Source organism: Eucyclogobius newberryi, unplaced genomic scaffold, assembly GCF_026437365.1.
Source record: "Eucyclogobius newberryi isolate DKJ021-1_F unplaced genomic scaffold, fEucNew1.0.hap1 SCAF_12, whole genome shotgun sequence".
NCBI classification, from domain to species: Eukaryota; Metazoa; Chordata; class Actinopteri; order Gobiiformes; family Gobiidae; genus Eucyclogobius; species Eucyclogobius newberryi.
Genome location: NW_027315746.1, coordinates 23155915 through 23176110, shown reverse-complemented (window position 1 = coordinate 23176110; position 20196 = coordinate 23155915). Strand labels below are relative to the sequence as shown.

Sequence of the window (20196 nt, the reverse complement as noted above, 5' to 3'; positions counted from 1 at the left end):
GGTAATGGTCAAATGGTTAGTTAGGCTTTTTGTCCTTTCACATAATGCCTTTGACCCATCATGCATTGCTACTTGGGGAAAGCTGAGCTGTGGGTGACCCTTCTCCAGAGTCAAGACCCTGTTAGGACTGGCAATCTGAAAAAACTGCAACATTTTTATTCAACAAAAAGAAACAGAGAAGAAATATAGTCCAAATAAGTAATTTTCTAATTTTTACATATATACTAGATAGAAATATGAATTAACTGTCCATTTTATCACGTGTGTCATGTCAAAAGATTTTGTACAAGAATTTACATCATTCTGAAACACTATTAGTTTAATCTGAGTTAAAAATGCAAAGTGGCTTCCATTAGCACTAAAAGCCCCTGATTCCAATCTTTTTTTTTATATGTCGTGTTCCATTTGTCATGCGACAGTGGAGTGTGAACAGGGAGGAGACGTGGCCCTTTTGTCTGCGCTTTTGTCCCGCTGCTGCCTGGAGACGCCAACCTTAAGCCACGCGCTCGCTGATTAATCTTTAACATTTATAATTACTAATTAAGTTTGTAAGAGACTTTTAATGTAGTTCTCTTTCGGATGGGAGCAGAGAGGACAACAGATCATTAGCTTCAATAATGAACGTGGATGAGCCTGATAATGGCCTGTGATAGGTGAATACTGACAGATACATTAAATGGAGCGAGGAGACGGGGAACATGTACTAAGTGATGTAGTAGTGGTAATGTAGGCTGCTCCGACGCCACAAAGGTATTGGAAGTCTTTGAAATTGTCAAGGACTGATAAAGAAATTAAACTGCAAATTGAGAGATGTGGAGATTGGACAGTGTAACTAAACAAATCCCATTTTGAGCCGAATGTTTTGTGAACCAGGGCAGACGTAAATTAATTAATGCGTGAGTTGCAATTGTGCACACTTTGTTATGATTTTGGAATACTGTTGGTAGAGGAGATGGAAAGGCTGAGGAGGCAGATGGTTCTACTACAGTGGGGATATACGGTAGATTCATTTTGAGTATCTGGACAACCTTTTATGCTTGAAAAAAAGCGTAAGCATAAAATAGAGGAACATATAGCAGGTCTGTATATGACATTTGTCTTCTAGAACTGATTCGCTTGTAAGTTGACTTTACAAAGATTACATAAGGTAATACAAATCAACAAATGTACTCAAATTGAATATTAAAAATGGCTCGGTACTTTCTCTTCATTGTTATCATCTCCTAAATGTTACTACTACTTTACTACTTACCAAATGGGTTGTTTCCTTTGTTTACCTACCCATCCTTTTGTCCCCGATGCATTAGCCGTAGCTCATTATTACATTAGCGTGTGCATTATCAAGGTTGCTGCCCATTAAAACACTCATTTGATTCAAGTTTTTTTTCTTATTTTTTGTACCTAACGATGATGCTACCCTGGCACATTCGGCGCGTCTCTGTCCCACTTTGGGGAAGGTGCTTATGCCATAATGATTATTATCATTAAGAAGATATTAATGTGCTCGGTGTTTAGCCCCAGCTGCTCATCACGGCCAGAGACACTGCCAGCAAACGTCCCACCTGTCCAGTAGGGGGCAGGGTCACTGGAGGTCACGCACACCCACCAACAGGAAATTAGAGGAGACAAATAGAGATAAGTCTGGCACTGTGAGAATCATACATGGCCGTTAACAGCAGTGAATGTGAAGAGTTGTTTCCATTGTATTAACAAAAGGAAAGTTGTCTACATTTATTTAGATGTATGAGAATATAATGCTACTAAATTGAACTGCACACTTTTTCAAATATTGCTTGATATTTTGAACATTTTTGTTTATACATTTTTGTCTAGTTGTTGTTACTGAATTGCAGGAGTGCTTTAGATTAATACATTCTCACATACTTTTAGCAAAAGCCAAAATCATTGTCACCCCTCCCAGGAGTGATCTGTCATAGAACAAGTTTCAAATGTCAAATGGACAATGTTTTAAAATCGACTTCCATCTGAGTTTTACTTATAAGTAAATATAGTGGTATATAGCAATACTACTACTACTGAATTCAGATAGCAATATATAAATAATACTTTTGAATCAATTAAAAGGAGAACATTTTATAGTTGTGAGAAAGTACTTGTGGTGATGGCTGTAGTAATAGTCGTAGTGAGCAGCAGCTGAGACACTGGTTGTCATTTTAGTAGCAATAAATACACAACAAAATTTACTATTATAACACTTTTGAATTAACCTGCCTCTTATTAACTTGTAGTAGCAGCAGCAGTAGCAGTATAGCACATGAGGTACTGGCAGTATTGGTAGCAGTAGTGGTTGAAACGGCCCTTTGTTAAGCCAGGTTTGTCCCATTGAGATCCTGAAAGCCAAAAGTAGAAGTACAATTGTTGTTGTTGTTGTGATGACTGCAGTTGTAGTATTGACTAAATTAGTTTGGATTACACTCAGATGTTGAATATTCCCCCTCAGTTTTAAAGCCTCTTTCCTGTATGCATGTATATACTTTATGTGTCCGCTCCCACATTTGTGCACTCCTGCTTCATTAAGGCCTGGAAAACAAAAAGCGTACTGTAGTTACATTTAATCAAACAAATCGGTGGGGCAGACCACATAATCAATCACAATCCTTATCCAATATACAGCTGCACTTGGCAACAAAAGACTGCTCCTTTGCTGGGCCTATTTATATTATAGTACACAGTAGTTCCCTTATGTGCAAACAACACTATTTACATCTGTTACTTCAGCCTTTTTATCCACTTAGCGTTCATAAATAACTTGTGTTTTAGTGTCATGGTATTATTTACACATCGTACATATATAACATACAGAGTGGAAGCTATGTATGTATTTTGTTTGTTTTTTTCAGGGCAAATAGAAGTTTATATTTTTACTTGAGCATTAGTAAATGTGATGTATATGTATTCAGTCATTCATTCAAGAATGTATGCTCTTCGCAATATACTTCATTACACTATAATTTTATAACGCACATAGGAAGGAGTCAAAATTAATTAATCTACTTTTAAATCGTATACACTTATATCACATAATCCGTTTATTTGCAATCAACATTTCATTTTTGAGCGTATAATCTGAGAGCAACAAATTACATAGACACAGGCTCATCAGTAAAACACACACCCCCTCTCACAGAGGTATCCGGTTGGTGGGGGCCCTCATTGGTGGAGATGGTGGGGGCCCACAGGCTGAGGCTCTCATAGTCCCAGAGTGGCTCCTGGGGCCGGGCTGCCAGTTGTTTGCCAGGGCCGTCCAGGTGGAATTCATTCAAATTAAAGCCGGGTCCCTTTCCTTCATCAGCATTCCGCCGATGAGAGTAATTAAAGCAGAAATGAATTCGGCTGTAAGCAGAGGAGCCGCAGAATCACTGATATTACAGGCCGGATGATGAATGCCTGGCATCAAGGGAGCTCTCGAGGGAGTGGGGAAATTCACACATCTCTTTCTTTCCCTTTGCGTTCTCTATCTTTTTGCTTTTGTGTCTTGCTTTTTCGCCACTGCCCTCATTGCCCACTTCATTGTATGTCTGTCTTTAATATGTATTGCGGTTATGATGACTCAAGATCTTCTATCAATTAAACATGTTTAGAGATGGGTTCAGACGCCCAAATAACAATCACAAAAGAAATGTATTCTATGTGTAATCCTTGCAGCTCCTTTCAACCAATACGCTTAAATTGTTTACTGCCTACAGATTCACAGACATAATGCATAGGGGGACATGAAATATCATTGAATCATCCTGAATATTCTACACATAATAAGTAAAATGAACATTTGATAGCCTACATTTATGATTGAGGAGTGATCCGTCATCATATACATAGAGAATATCAAGGGGGGCGTGGTCTGGGCCATCTACCTGACCTTGACGTAAGAAAAGCCTTTGATGCCATCAATTCTGATATTGTGCCAAATTATCAAAATTTAACTTGATAGAAAAAGGCTTACAGTGGATATAATCTTAAAATATAGAAAACAATTGTCTATATCCATGCAAAACTGAGAAGCTTTCATCTTTAATTGGTGTCAGTCAGTGAGTTTAAATATATCATGTTTACGTCTCAATGTTAACAAAACCATGTATATGTTCTGCAAATAAGGAGAGCGATCAAACAGGCAGAACCTAGCGCCTGAATCTCCCTCAGTCACACCAGCCTGTCAGACCGACTGTCCCATATCCTGTCTATTGCCATATTAGAGTTTAATGATGCTTCAAAATATTAACATTCCCACTCATATGAAAATACAGTGCACTTCTGACGAACCTGTTAAACAAGGGCAAGCAAGGTGTCAGCACCCTATATAAAAAGCAGGAGGTGTGGAGAGATGCAATTATCACGTGAAGGTTTGGGGATGCACGCTGCATTTGAGTGTTCTGTTTTCCGGAGGCAGAGCTGGAGACAGGAGCTGGAAGCTGCACAGATGATGCGATATTTCACCCAGGATGATTCAATGATCTCTCATGTCCCCTGACGCTTTATTTTTGGAAAAGCACATCTTTAGCGAGAGCAGTCACAAGACCAAAAGACAAACAAGAGAAACTCGGGGAAACAGCGTGGGCGTGTGGATCTATCAGGACTTTTTATACTTTTTTATGCTCTAGAATACAAGCCATACAGCGTAAAAGAAAGCTGAAGTAAGCATAGAATGACTGTTGTGTTTAATCTTGGTAAGCATAAAGAGAAGAGTGGCTTATAGCAATTTGTTATTGGATTTAGTCAAATCTTCAAATGTAGACTTCTTTTTAACCAGTTTTGCAGTAAAGTACTTCTGTAACAACAACTGATACCACTTTGTACGCACAATACTTCCACTGCCATTACTGACCTCATTTGAACCCATTTAACATTAAAAGTGTCAATATATCAACACTGACAGTGATGATTTCAGTATCTGTATTGTGCAAATAATGATACTAATGAACATTTTAGGGCCAGACATCATTTACTTTACAGCCATGTAGTCATTGTAGAATCGTCCCATCACTACTGCTAACATGACCATTGCATTTTCTGTATGTCATCTTAACTTATGTTGGTCGTATTTACTAAGATAACCGCTTAACCAGAGCAAAACATGTACATTCTCACTTCAACTATTTGTATTCCATCACATTAAATTGACCCACATAATAGTAGCATAGTCATTTAACCTGCAAACCTTCATCATTATTGTCATACTTTATGTTTTTGTGAGTTTTTTGGGGCTCGGAATGATAAGAAAAATATCCACGTTATGTTTTTTTTTTAAAGCATAAAAAGTCTAACACAAACTAGGAGAACTCACGGACAGCAGGGTCAGATGAAGCCGTCAGTTGGCCCGCGTTTCCCTTCGAATCAAATGGAATCGCACAAAGGTTAGCTCTTCGGGGCTTTATGCTAATGCGATATACAATCCTGCCACGGAATTTGCCAATGCATGTCTTCGCACTGTCTGACTCCGAGGAAGCGTAGAATGGTAATTGCGGTGACCTCTGCCCCTCCCTTACCCAGTATGCCTTGGGGGTAAAAAGCCCGAGGTGCTAATAAACAATACATAGATCTTTTCGTTGTTTTTTTATTTCACTTTTCTTGCCTTTAATGACTCACAAGAACAGCCCTCTGCTTTGAAAACGACTGCATATCAAGAACCAAGAAGGAAGTTGCATTGCATTTTAATTGTGCCAGAATAGCTCAATAAGATGTAAATGAATGGGAGTTCAAGCTTAGAGTTAGCGGCGGTTATTAAGAATTTAGCAGGCTGGCATTGAGCGGAAACACAGGGCCGATGATTAGAGAGAGTAAAGAAGGCGGAAAACGCAGAGGAGATGCAACCTGGGGCCCCTCGGAAACATGCAAGGGCCCGAAACTAACACAGACCTGTAGCTGGGGCCAAAGGCAGAGGTGAGGAGAGCATGCTATCATCACTAATGCATTTTCGTGGAATCGAAATGGACTTAATTTGATGCAAAGCTTAAAGAATTTGTTACAGTCTAATTTATTGCATGTTTAGCATTCAGTGTTTTAAGTAGCAGCCTGAAGAGAGTGTGAGTATGAGTTGTTATCACAGTTTTTGCTGTAGTTTGCTGTAGATATTGACAAAAATGTATGTTTCGATATTCTTTTGGAGCATCTCCATAACGATATTCAGATGATATTATGTCGATTCAACAGAAAGGTGTTAAAACATGTCTTTAAACATACTTTTTTTAAGTTTAATTATTAGACAACTGTGAAATGTCTGTAAAATGAATCATAAAAGGGCAGAAATGTCACCTTGCATAAATTCTAAACAACAAATGACGTTATATGTATGTATATATATATATATATATATATATATATATATATATATATATATATATATATATATATATATATATATATATATATATATATATATATATATATATATATATATATATTATTGTCTAGTATATTGGCGGCAGTTATAGTGATTGTAGCCAGCACTGACATTGACTTTCTGTGCACTTCGAAGCACTTTTTCATGGACTTGAGTTGCTTGTTTAAAACTTCACACAGCACCAATAACCATTTCACATCAGAATTGTATTTATTTTTGCCTGTTTTTAACCAACAAGAAAAATCCTCTACCGATTATGTGACAAAACCAGCCAACAATTCAATGGGTAAACCTTTTTGTGAAATCAAAAGATGCATTGAGATGTTTCCTGTACAACTCCAGGCCAAATTTTCCATGTCCTTATTTCTTTTTGCTTCTCCACTTCCCTTTAAATCAATGATAGAAAGCATGGAGTTGGACTGGTACGGCATTTCTCCTCAATTATTTATCCAACTGCATCTTTTTATAGACTCCGCTTTACCTATGGAGCCCGCTAAAAGCGCACTACTTAGCTGCAGTTAGCTTCCCTTGTCTCCGCATTGGATCAAGTTCCCCCATCATTTTTTATATGTCTGCCATCCCGGACATGGCACCATCGCTTTGTTTGTCCATCGTGTTCCGCGCACCAATAAAAATACACTCAAAGCTAAAACCTTAAACGCAATGACACTGTTTCCCATAACACCCAAGACATCCAGGAGTCCCTGAAGAGATCTTACTGCAAGTCTTAGTGGAACCGAAATGGGGTTGGGAAAATCAATGGCCTCCTCTCTCTCCTCCATGAGTCTCAGGCCCGGCTGAGTTACTGTAACAAGATGCTGCACTTAGAGGAGTCTTGGGAGGGCCGTAGGGAGGGAGAGAGACACTTTTAGGGACATGGGTGCCATTTAGACTAGGACTTCAGCGCAGAAAGCCTCTAAAAGCAAGCCAGTGATCCCGACTGGGGAGATGATGGTGGTGGTGGTTTGGCCCCCTGTGGTTAAGGCCAACGCTGAAATGTACATCAGGATTTTGAGGTCAAGGCAAGATCGTTTTGTAAGATTATTGAAGGAATTTTAAAGTGGATGTTGGAGAAGCTAGCTCTGATGTTCATTGAGGGTTATTGTCGTTTGAATAGTTGATTTTTACAGTCATTTGGAACTGCGGTCAAACGATCATAGCTTGGTCTGTGGGAGTTTATTGGTGGCGCAACCCTCAACATTGTGCAAGAAAAGAGGTGGTCGTTCTACTGCTCCGAGTGTGAAGACGGCGCCAAAATCGTTATAAATCAGCCGAATAGACACGTGGCACTAACACCACTTCTGAGGAAGCCGAAACATGTTAAAACGTGAAGACCTATCGAACCATATCTTCTATGTACTGTCACAAATGCAAACGATAAAGACAACATGTTGGAAAAGATGGGAAAAAGTACAATGAAAATTACATTTTTAACTTTTTTTTTCTTTCTATTTATTTTTTATTGTCTAAATTCATATTCTATTGGTCGGTGAGTTTTTGAATTCTTGAAAAAACGATTTGGCTATATGTAGTTTGAAAACCACCTTGGAAACATTAGAAACAACCAAATAATTGACATGACTTACATTGACAAGAAACATTTTGACACTGAATTAAGAAAACTGAAAAGATTAAGTTGCTAAAAATATAGTAAAGTGCATTGTTCAAGCTTGTGAGGTCTTCAATTTAATCTGACCATTATACTACTTTTTAATACTGTACTATTATAGATATACTAGTCTCATCTGGTCTCAAATCCTTGGTGCATTGTCAATTTATCTGCATATTGCTTTAAAACTAGGATGCATAAGAAAAGTGAGGATTCCACTTCATTCTTTACTTTATATCCAAACACGTAAATGCTTGTCCAACAAACCATGCTACACAACCAAAACGCTCTACTCCTGATGCCTTCCCCTCCTCGCCTGTGTCAGATGGGCGTTGTTTAACATCCACACCGCACTTTGCTGTCTGAACTGTGCAGATGAAAATGAATCCGGCTCGTTTGGGCAGACAGGACGCGGCGCTTAAGAGACCCAATCCCTGTAAGTGCCATTAGGTGGAAATTGGCGTTCACATATTCCAGTGGTTTGATTAATTACGAGCTCTCATGTGCTTTCATAAAGGCCCAGTGAAATATGGCTAGCAAATTGCGTTGTGTTCCTGTATGCTGTTATGTAAAAAGATTTAGCGCGCTGCCCGGTGGTGGAGTGGTTAAGGCACAGCACACGTATGCCGGGCTCCAGGTGCAGCCGGCCACAGTGTCGTGAGTTTGATTCCTGACACTGACTATTTAATGCATGTTCTGCTTCTCTCACTACTTTACTGTCAATAAAGCCTACAAGGGCCACAAGATGTAAAAAAAAAATTAACAAATAAAGATTTCCTTCATTAAACAACATATATATTTTCTGTGTCTTGTGGCCCCAAGTAGTGCTCAGTTTATATGTAGTCATAGCAACGTTGGACTATTTCACCATTTATTCTTAGAAAGATAAATAAAAGTGATTGTTGCAGCCTAAGTCAGACTTTACTCAGGTCTGATCTATTTTGTAACATTTATCAACAGTTAAAATATATCATTTTCATGGACTTGAAAACATCATATTCTTACCATAGTAAATTGAACAAACAAATCTCAAAAATGAAGTTTGTCCCTCGTGGTGTTACTATAGCAACTTCAGCGCTCGCTGTGCTAAATCAGGCAGGGTTTCAAATTGGGAAATGGCATCAATATCTTTTGTATATGCCATGTATAATTATAATACAGTGTTTGTCATTTCTACAGTTTGATAATGTCACAAATACATTGAAAGTGTCCCGTCATCTAAAAGTGGGGCTGTTAACAAGCCTTTCTTTAAAAATAAAAAAAATTCTTGAAAGAAAAGTAATTTACCCTTTTGCTGCAGTATCCAGTTTAAAGTAGTGCCCCCTACAGCCTTGGAGACCTAACTGCAGTGATGGTGTGAGCAGCCTGCATAGCTTGGACCCACTCTATCAGTATTCTACAGTGTATGTGGAGGTATTAGCTCATAAACCCTCCTACTGTCGCATGAACCGCCCTGTCCCTAAGCTCTATATGAACAGCAGGCCTCAGACACTCACTCCCAAGCTGTTACTGTTTGCCCAAAACTCCAGCTTGGCGCTCCCTACCTGATGTAGTTGACTGGGCTGAATAAGTTAGGTAGGCAGTCCCTGACGTTGTGCCCCCCTCTTCCCTCCCAATATGCACTTGGACCAGGGCGCGGGCTGCACCTTTTGTGTTCCACAGGGATGGGGGGCCAGATGGAGGAATTTGATTAACCAGCAGTGGAGGACCAAATGTTCAATTGGATACAGACCCGTTTGGAAGGCGTGAGGGAGTGCGGAATGAGGGGGGGGTACAGGCAGAAATCTAAAATGGTTGGTCATGAGCGCCGGCCAACACTTTCCAAAGGGGAGCCCAAACCAGCGCTGAGGTGTAGTAATGCACAAGCCCTTTTCCAAGTGCCAGCTGGGCCTTTTAGGAGCCTCCATCCCCACGGCACACAGTCGGCAGCCTCAGAGTAGCTTGACTTTACCATATGTGGAGCTTTTTTTATGCTCCACCTGGTTTCCCCGGGGGACCAGTGCCGCTGGGACGCCGGAGGCAGGTGAATTGCTCTTAATGCAAGGCACTGAATCACTGGGCCAACAACATGAGGGAGGTGCCCGGGGAGAGGAAGTGGATCTGCACAAAGACTGGCACGGACCACAGCGACCTCAGAGCCCGCTGTGGCAGAGGAACAGGCTCTGCTCAGCATCACTCACACTCAACCTGCGCATTGCATTAGTCACTGTACTACTGTTTCTATTTCCATCTTACCACATGAGTTAGTGTTACAAGAACTGTTTTCATTTTTTCTGTAAGATTACATTTGAACGCCATGATTTAACAAAATGTACTTTTACTAGATGTAGAATAAATAATGCGGTTCAAAGGTTATAGGGAGTTGAATAGATTATCCACCATTACATGTTTATTGTATTAGTTTGTGCCTCAGTCTCTCTGTCCACTACAATTTCTTTTTTATTAGATTCAAAAAGAAAAAAAGAAAAAAATTAACTAAATAACAGTGAGGGGTAACGTTAACATTTTCCACAGCTCTGACACTCCAACAGTTTCTTAACCATATCTTCAATCTTGAATGGTCAAGGTTAATTCCCTTTTTCCAACATTTGTTATTGCCATTGTCTGTTATTTTTTACCCGGCTCATAAAGATCTTACTGGTTTGGATTTGAATCAGATGTGCCATGTCCAGCTGCAGTGAGGAAAATCACATGATAGAATGTTCTTTTTTTCGCTCTAGAAAGGGTGACCATGGCTCAGTTTATCCAGTCATTGTGTTCTAGGGCAAGAAACAAATACAAATTTGCGAGGGTTTTAGGAAAAGGAAGATGACTTACAATTAGGGGTGGGCAATATTAACAATATACATTTCTCAAAACTCTTTTAGAGTATCACAATAATGACGTTCAGAATATATGGGTTAGAGTTATGTGGGTTAGAGTTAGTGGGCATCGTCGTGTTAGGATGTGTTATGATTTTAGTCCTGGTTTTGTCCCTAGTTTTTTCCTGTTTTAGTCCCAGATGTTGTAGCCTTCCTTTGGTCCCAGTTTTGTCCCTGATTTAATCCAGTTTTTTCTTGCTCCACAATTCAACACAAATGTGTTAAAATATGTCTTTTAATGTATTAGTTGAGATTTAAGTGACAAATGAACTGTAAAATTACTCTCAAAAGTGAAAAAATATCAGTTTATACTTGATTCATTTTTTATTTGTTTTTTATTTTAAATAATATATTATAATGTCCCATAGCTTTAAAAAAAAATAAAAAAAACATTCAAAATATTGTATTATTTTTAATATATTGCCCACCTCTACAAACCTGCTTTATTGCTATGTGATTTATTTTCACTATAGCAACCAAGAATAATCAAGAAACTAAAAGATAATAAATGAATGTGATTACAATCTTTTTCCTTCCATTTTACACCATCAAAAGTTTCTACACAAAAGTCCACAAAGCTTTATTTTTCCAGCTCAGACTTAAACTTTGGTCACGAAAACCCACATCCAATACCAAAAAACCCATCTGTTAAAACCACTCTCTGACATTTATCTTAATTATGCGTCACTCTCTATTACAACTCCTCCACTTTTCCACTTCTCTCTCGGTTATTCCTGGAGAAGCTGGACCATCAGGACAGGGACAGAGCGGCGCGTATTTGGCTGCTTCGTACTGCGCTGCGTGGTCACTCTCCCGCCTGCACCTGTCCGCGGCACCGAGCCAGAGGTCGTAGTTCAGGGGTCACCGTGGGGGGTGTCAAGGTCGAAGGTTTATCACCCTCTGAGGGGTCCATCATTCAGACCCTACACAGTTTGCCCTGTCCAGTTTCTCTTCCCGTTTTTTTCACCCCCGTCACTTTTTTCTAATCCTTCCAAATGGCGAAAACTCCTGACAGCAGCAAGAGAAACAAACTGCGTATGAGCTCTAAGCCATCAGCTGGAGATTTCACTTTGAAAAGATTCCCTTCTACTTCGTGCCCTTTCCACCAATCACAGAGCCCCACCAGAGTCAAGGCCCCCAGACCACATGCCCCCATGACCCTGCCAGCGGTTGTTGCTTTATTTTGTTTGCAATTTTTTTTTCAGAGGATTGCTTGGTTTTGACAGGTCAGGCAGCAGGGTTTTGGATGAGGTCTTTTAGAGAGAGAGGATGGCGAGCTCTTCCAGGATAATAAGGCGCAGAGGTTGTCGTGTGTGTGTGCGCCGACATGTGGAAAACGGAGCGTTTTGGAGCGAAGAGAGGGGCCATTCATGCAAAGTCAATTCTGTGGAGCCGACAGAAATACCGCCGTAGCCCTGTTTGTGCAGCTGTGCCCGCTGATCGAATTACAGACGCGCTCTCCCCACTGCCCCGCGCCAGGAGTCACAGGGGCTGCTCACTGGGGAGGGACTCAAGGCCGGAACACATGGGGAACTAGCTTTTGTTAGAGGGGTGTATTGGCATTATACCTTCATTGGTTATTACATAATTCTATTTTACGTGAGAGAGAAGCCATGCAACTTGTCTTAATAAGTATACCAAACTTTTGTCCAGTAACATTTGAGAATAGTCATCTTTCCTCTGCTCTCAGCTCCATGTGCTCCTCTGGTATCATGGTGCTGTAACCCACCTAGCTCAGAGTAATTGGGCCAAAGCCGTGGTTCTCTATGGGTCAGAGGAGGGGTCTGTCATGACAGGTCCGCTGGGGGTAAGCAGAGAAACCATGTCCCGGGAGAAGGCGTACTAACCGTCATGCTGTAGCTCTGCTCTGACAGACTACAGGGAGTGTACCGCCACGTCGAGCCTGTCAGCCGTGCCAACAGCGCGAGCTGATCACACTGCCCTCCGCTGGGACTGCATTACTGAAGCCTTTCCTCTTCCTCTGTTTTACTTTTTGGGGCAGGGAGGGCAGGATAGAGCGTGTGAGAGGGTGTGGAGGGGTATAATTGAGTGCACACAGGGAGCATCGTCTCTCTATCTTATGATTTGGAGGTGAAGACAAGCGCCCTCGGGGGCCCCCTGTCAGAGCGTTTGGGCGCACTCTGTGCAGGCTTCAATAAAAACACACAAAAAGAATTCCCCCACAAGGGCGCTCATCTGAAGTGCTGACGCCAAAGTAAAAGATCCCGTTTCTGTGAATCATTTAGTACACGACCCTGACAATAACAGGAAACCCCCCTCTGTCCAACTCATTGTGAAGAAATGAGAATCACAAGAAGCGCAGACAAACCAAATGATTTTGTTCACACATGCTTTCACACATGGATCACCTGTACATTCTGCTAGCTCCACCTCACACTCTTCTCCTCCTATAACTGTATGCTTCATGACAAATGTCAGGCACACTTTTTTTTCCCCTGTAAGTGGGGGCTTGGCACGCTGATGTGCAGTGGGACAGCAGTGCTTGAGCACATCAGCAGCAGATATTTGTGTGAAAGTAACAGAATTGTTTGAAGGTGTTGTCACAAGCTCACAAGTTCCTGCTGTGTGCATTCACCGGAGGGAAATGGCGCCTTCTCAGTCCTTTTGTCTCTTCCTTCTCCATTGTTGTGTTTAAACTTATTCCTCTGTTTAGTTATCACTTTTATTGTGGTTAAGAACCACAGCATGCCTGTTTTTGTGGTTTTTGACGGAGGGGGTCGGTGTGGTAGTCAGAGTTAAAATTAGAGGAGTTGCTTTTGCGCGCCACTTGGAGACATGTCATCTTGTGGAGGCAATGGGGAGTCTGTCAGTCACAGCCACTGTGCGTTTTAATCATTGCTGTCCCACTTGGTGCAGTGCTGACGGTTAGAGTGAGGGTTCCCTCCCCTGGACAATACCACAACGCTCTCACACGATCGCACGCTCTGAAGTCAGACGCAGCAGCCGTCTTTAAGAAATCTGAGACTATTCTTCCTCAAGTTAATCCTGCAAATTCAATGGGGGAATCAAGCCGACGTCTAGCAAATTTGAAGACGTATCGCAAGTGTGTCTGAAGGTTTTTGTGATCTTTAAGATAGATATGACAGCTAGAAGGAGATTGGCAACAAAATAGCTGGAGTTTGTCACTAGAACAAGAGGAGGGAGAGGATGGGATAATCAAAACCAGAGACATCTTAGGAGCCTAATGAGCAAGGGCTCCCCCCAAGCGAGCTGCAATAATAGCGTTTTGTAATTCTATAGCCGCTTTAATAATACTCCAAGGGAATTTCAAAAGATGTTTCTTTGTTATGCGAAGTAGGTTATGTTTTATATTTATCATAAGGCTGGTATGATCACTGGAGAAGACTAGAAGCACTCACTGTTTTTGTTCTATCTCGCGATGATACAGTGCCCGGATACGGAATTCAATAGATGTGCTTTTTGTTGAAGAAAATACTCAAAATGTCACTTCAAAAAATATTAAGCAGTTGAGTAGACGTATAAGACAAGAACACAACTTTTTTTATACTGTTCTTTTTAATTACAATGTTAATTAAAACGCATAAGTTTGTCTGTAAGAATAATAGAAACGTATGAGTAATCGTTTGCAACTTCACTGACATCTTGTGGCTGTTGTGTGAAGCCTATCTCGTACTTTTAAAGATCTGCCACAAAACCCTGCTCCACTCTATTCACGTTCTGTTTCCATTTGAATCTTACCACTGCCTTTAGAGTTATCGCAAACAAACAAACCTAGAAGCCAAACCATGCATTCATAACTAAAGTACTCCACTCTTTCATTCAACTTCTTCTGGACCGTCCAATACTGCTCGTCCTCCCTCCGCCTGAGCACTCTGTCTGAAGGCCTCTCCAGAGAACTGCGCTGGAGTGTGTTAATGGACAAGTGCTCTCTTTCTCTCGCTCTCTCTCTGAAAAGACCACACTCCATGTCAGATAAGGACCATTCTCCACTCATGTCCACCATGTCTCCCAACGCCATGTGTCAATGTGCCGGAGTTAAATACAGATGTCTCAGAGTGCAGCCTGAACAGAAGGAGGTGCTTGTGTCCACAAACGTGCAATCGTGGAAGATATGTTCTCGAGCTTAACGTGGTTTAAAGGTCCGCTATAGGCAAAGAAACGATGTACACCCCTCATCTAAACACTCCTTTAAACCATATCCTTAGCTCTAAATGCTTGGCCTCACTGTATGACATCATTAGGTGGCAATTCTCTACACAACTATCTTCACTCCACACAGTTTCCATTTACTCTGATTCACTTCTGAGTCCTTCAAGTATCTGTATTTTCTTTAATTTATTTATTTCATAAAACCACTGCGCAGATAACTTTTTTAAAAACGTGTACGGTACTAGGGCTGCAGCTTTCGATTATTTTGCTTTTCGTTTCATTCGTTTTTAGCTCATGAACAGTCTGTGATTAGAGATTTTTTAAACCGAATTTGACCCGGATAAAGCCAAGTGATGCCGAGGTCATGTTGATCGAAATATACTTGCAGACTAAATATATTTGTCATCGAAAACACTAAATGTACTCGTTTCCTGTGTCATTTTCCCCGTAACTCTCGTGTTTTGAAGACTGTGTCGACGGTTATCACAATTGCGCGGTGAATCGATGAACTTGTTTCAGCCCTAGTCGGTACAATATATCGATATATTCCTCTTGCTTCATCCAAGTCCTTGCTTCTTCTCACCTATCAGAACAAGACGTATGATCTCGCCAGCAGTGTAATACGTTGTCACACATGCAATATTATAATAGCCCTTCTTACACATAGCAAATGAAAGTTAAATGAAAAGTGAGCTTAACACACATGTACTTCAAATATTCCTCGCCATCCCTGAGCAATTAGTCCAGCGGTGGCCTCTTTGTCCACTTCACCATTGTGTTCTTTGTGCCAGCTCTTCTCCGGCACCTCGACTCGCTCCCTCCTCTGAGACGCCCCTCGCACAGATCCAAGGGCTCCGAGTTGAACCCACAGTTGGTTTAAGTGTAATGAAATGTATGTCATGTTTCAGACCCCCCTACGGCCCCTAGATAGCTCTGCCTTTGACAGCCGGGGCCCCCGTGGTTTCTCCCGGCCTGATCTTTAGCCCCTCTAGGTCTCACTGACTGTTCCAGGACGTCCGCTCCCCGTCCTGTGCTGGACTGGACCGCTCCTGCATTTACAGTAAAGCGAGGGGCAAAACAAGCACATGATATGAATATGCAAAGTCATTGCTCAAAGGGGATCGGCAATCAAAGCAGGAGCTACAATTATGATCTATGAAGCCTTTACACAATGGGGAAGAGCACAGGGGTTCAATACTCATCATAAGGCTGGAACGATGACTGGAAGAAGACTAGAGATATCAATGACGATAAATGTGCCGATGTGGAAAAGAAAATACAAAAGGATTAATGTAAAAATTATATTACTCGAGTAAAATAAAATGTCCAATAAGTTTATAACATTGTTCCTTTGAATCTTAAAACTTGTTTCATTTAATATAAAAAAAAAAAATATGACTTTAAAAAAACGTATTAGCGAATATGTTGCCGTAATCCCTCATTCAACACTATTATCGAATATAATTTTTCTAATATAAATTGGATAAAACTCATGGTATTATCTTTAAGAAAAATATAATGATTTGCTATTATTACTGACCCCTTGTGGCTGGAGTTGGCCCTATCTTGCAGTTGTAAATATCAGAAGATCACAATATCATTTTCCAGAAGGAATTAGCACTGTTAAATTGGTTCTACATGATTTTGATAACAAAGTAGTAATGTATTGTATTATAATTAAAACTATAGTGTATTTTGGTGTAAACATAAGTGACATATATCATAGCCAATATTATTTGAGGAATTCATATTAATCTTGTAATATAAGCCTACTTTAACAGACAATTAGAGATGGTTGACTTCAGTAAGTCTCGTAAACAGAGTTAAGAGTTTGAACACTGAGGAAGGCTCTAAGCTACTGTACATAATGCATTAGAATAATAGGTGTTTTGTGCTTAACTGAGCTGAAAAAGAGGTCCAGACAATAGTTCACTGTCAGCTTTCAATTATGCTCTCAATCAGATTTTTTTTGCCATGCCCCATCAGTACGTTTCTGTAACTGTAGCTTGTATCCTGGGAATGTCTTGTGGTCGACATGCATGTAAAAGTAAGTGTTTAGCGATGGTGCTGCAAGCAGAGCATGTTTTTCCTTTTATGGCTTAATAGAAACTATGGCAACAGAAGTCAGGTGCGTTTGTACAAAAGGCACCAAGCTGAGTCGTTCCAGATGAGGCACATTCAAATTTGAACAAGCGCTAGGCGTATATCACTACTGTTTCCTGCTATCTGTTTATTCATCTTACATTCAATCTGTATGTAAATGAGACGTATGCGATCAGGCCAATATGTGCTTGGAATTTTTTTCAGGATTCTAAGATATTCCAAGTGGTTCTTCCTATTTGTTTTTAAGGAGATGTGGCTTCTCATTTCTTTTTCTTTGTTTGAAGATTGTGTTGCCCGTAGGCTTTATTAGACAGGAGAGGAAAGTGTGAAATGGGGGATGAGAGAGAAGGAGGACATGCACATTGTGGAAGTTGGGATTCGAACTCACAACATAGTGTGTGTATTTTTATTTTATCTATTACGGAGCAAGATAGACAAATTGGTTTAAAATAGGAATGTTTGGGACAAGATCGACACTTTAAAATTTTAAGACTAGTGATTATTTTAACAATAATTACACTTCTGCCATTGATTCTAATTAACTGGTAAATCCCATTGGTCTATTAAACTTCTATATACAAACTAATTACTGCTATAACGGCTCTGTTCTCTATTGAGCTACAATTTTTTTTTTTTTTTTTTTTTTTTGTAATGCATAATAATATGGCATGACATAAAAGTTCCTTCTGCACACACTGCTATAATCATTTCTTTGTGTTTTTGTTTGAACCGTTTTATATTTGGACACTGTTTGAGACGGTTCCATATTCCTACTTCACAAACAGAAATACAAAAGCTTTTCTTCTTTGTTCGGACTCGGGCCTTAAATTATAAATATAATGTTTCTGAATATTTTTAGGTAATTGTTGTTTGCCTTATATATTATTTGTGTGGTCTGGAGGCTAATCACATCCTTGAGTTGAAACATTTTTGAATTAATAAAAAGCTGGTTGGTATGCTGAATTGTAATCATTATAATCAAATATTTTTATTCTTGGAGTTGAAATTGAATCAATGATATTAGTGGACTCTTTTTGGCTATTGCTCAAACCCTGTGAAAATAGTGAAAGTAAATATAGCCATGTGCTAAATGACTTTGACACAGATTCCTCAGCCTGTCTTGGCACATACATGTCCACTACATTAGACAGTGCGTGCGAGGTGGGAGGGGTCTCAGCGTGTGTGCATCCACCGCTGTCTGCTCCTGTGCTCTCGTCAGGCCAGCAGGGTGCGCCATTCCAATTTACCCATCAGGCCCCCGAGGCGGGGGTAAACGCAAGGGGGCATCGCTGCCGGAGACTTCACATTCGAGGGACACAAGATTACCATGGTGAGGCCCCCCCCCTGTGCGGAGGTGATGAGGGAGGAAGAAGACAGTTTGGGGGAGTGGGGGAGGAGAATGGGGTCGGAGGGGGGTTTCTCCATAGCACCCCCGGAATCTGTGGATTTGGTGTTTTTTGTGCTGAGAAGAGCTGCCAAGTTGCACATCTGTCGGACACCAGGCGCAGTGGTACGGCAGGCGGGCGCTGTCGGCACTCATTCACTTCTCCATACTCCCAAAGACAGGAGACAAGCGGCGCTCAAAGTTTTCACACCAAGGGCCACCTCGGAAAATATTTGGCCGTTCCATGTGAGATCTGCAAGGAAAAAGGTTTAAATCTGGGTTGAACTATAAGGGATTACATCGTTTTTGTTTTGTTTATTATACCCAGATACTGTTACTAAAAATAGTAAATTAGACAGAAAAAAAAAGTATAAATAGGATACGTTTGGACCTTTCCTGAGCCGTTTTAGAGTGGTCATGATCTATATCTAGTCATGGTTTATATAGACCTGGATCAGTTCTGTTCTAGTCCTCGTCTACTCCAGGTTTAGTCCCAGTTAAGTGTGGACCCTAAAAGAAGCCCCCCCGAAAGCGGATGTATTCCACACAGTTTGAGAATCTCTGAAGTCTCTATAAAACGTGTGCACACCATTGTGTCGTCGTACGTGCAACTTTTATCTGTGCTAATTATTTCAACATGCTAAGTTCGAAAGTAGGGTTTGCTAAAATTGCCAGAGAACATTTTTAGACTTTGACGCTTGTGTGTTGATGTTGGATTGTGTCACCCCCCCGCCCCAAGTGTTATAATAGTGTGCCTGTGGAAGTGTGCAGCAGAGTTTCTACAGAAGGGTAATCATTTTGTAGAGGACCTCAAAAACAAACTAATGAAGTTGAAGAATGTTTCCTTGACGTTTTCCCATTTAAGTGAAGATATAATATTTGCAATAGTGGCAATTTTGAAAGCCAGACATTGTACCATCATGAACATGGTTGGTTGGTTGGTTAGTTGGTGTTTCAGGATCCCCATTCCATATCAGTGGATAATCGTCCCCGGGTCCGCATCATAAAAAACACATTTAATCCATACCGTTAAATCATCTCACAATCAAAATAATTCTACTCAAATTCCAGAAATCAATAAAAACCTAAATACAATATCCTGCATTGTTTCAGGTGACGTCAGTAGGCCAAGTTACAGGTCAGATCTGTGGAGAGGCGGCCCCGCTCACAGTAAGAATGCGTGTTTTTCAAAATATTTTTTTTGGATTGGAACAGACTCTTCCAGTGATTGTAAAAAGAACTCCTGCTTTCTAAAGGCTGGGAGCGTCCCATGCTTTGGCTCCAATGTGTTTTCAATGGGAGAGTTAGCGTCAGCCTCTAAACATCACAAACTATGAAAAACCAGGGCTGTTTTGCCGACTGACAACCACTCGACAACACTTGAGGAACACCAGAGCCTTGTTAGAAAACATTACCGCACGTTGCACTGTTTTGCATAGTTTATTGACGTAGCGATTAGTGCCGACATTAGCATAAATAAAACCACGTAATGAACATTTCTTAACTCGAACATTATGCTGGGCAAAAATGTGGCAAAAACAAAGCAGGTCCCAACAGTTTTACAATGAAACGTTTCTTTTATTTCATCAAGCACCACAAATCCTACTTACATTAGCTAACTTCAGAAAATAAAAGTTAAAAATGTAAATGTAACAAACATAATAAACAACCATTTCTCTGCGCAGCCTAAACACAAAACCACGTCTTTATACGGCTGCCTCGTTAAAATGAATGCAATAGAGCGTTTGCA

The 20196-nt window shown here is 40.5% G+C and overlaps 1 protein-coding gene across 9 annotated transcripts in view; it reads left to right on the top strand.

The window, feature by feature from the left end:
- The window catches only part of LOC140356531 (zinc finger protein 521-like), a 125140-nt gene that overhangs the window by 65452 nt on the left and 39492 nt on the right, over window positions 1–20196 (top strand). For 5 of the 9 annotated variants that reach the window (XM_072441546.1, XM_072441545.1, XM_072441554.1 and 2 more), the window contains one exon: window positions 19560–19616. The exons of the other annotated variants lie outside the window; for them this stretch is intronic. In XM_072441546.1, coding sequence (XP_072297647.1) covers window positions 19560–19616 — 57 coding nt within the window. The remainder of the gene's footprint in view (window positions 1–19559; window positions 19617–20196) is intronic. 9 annotated transcript variants of the gene reach the window in all.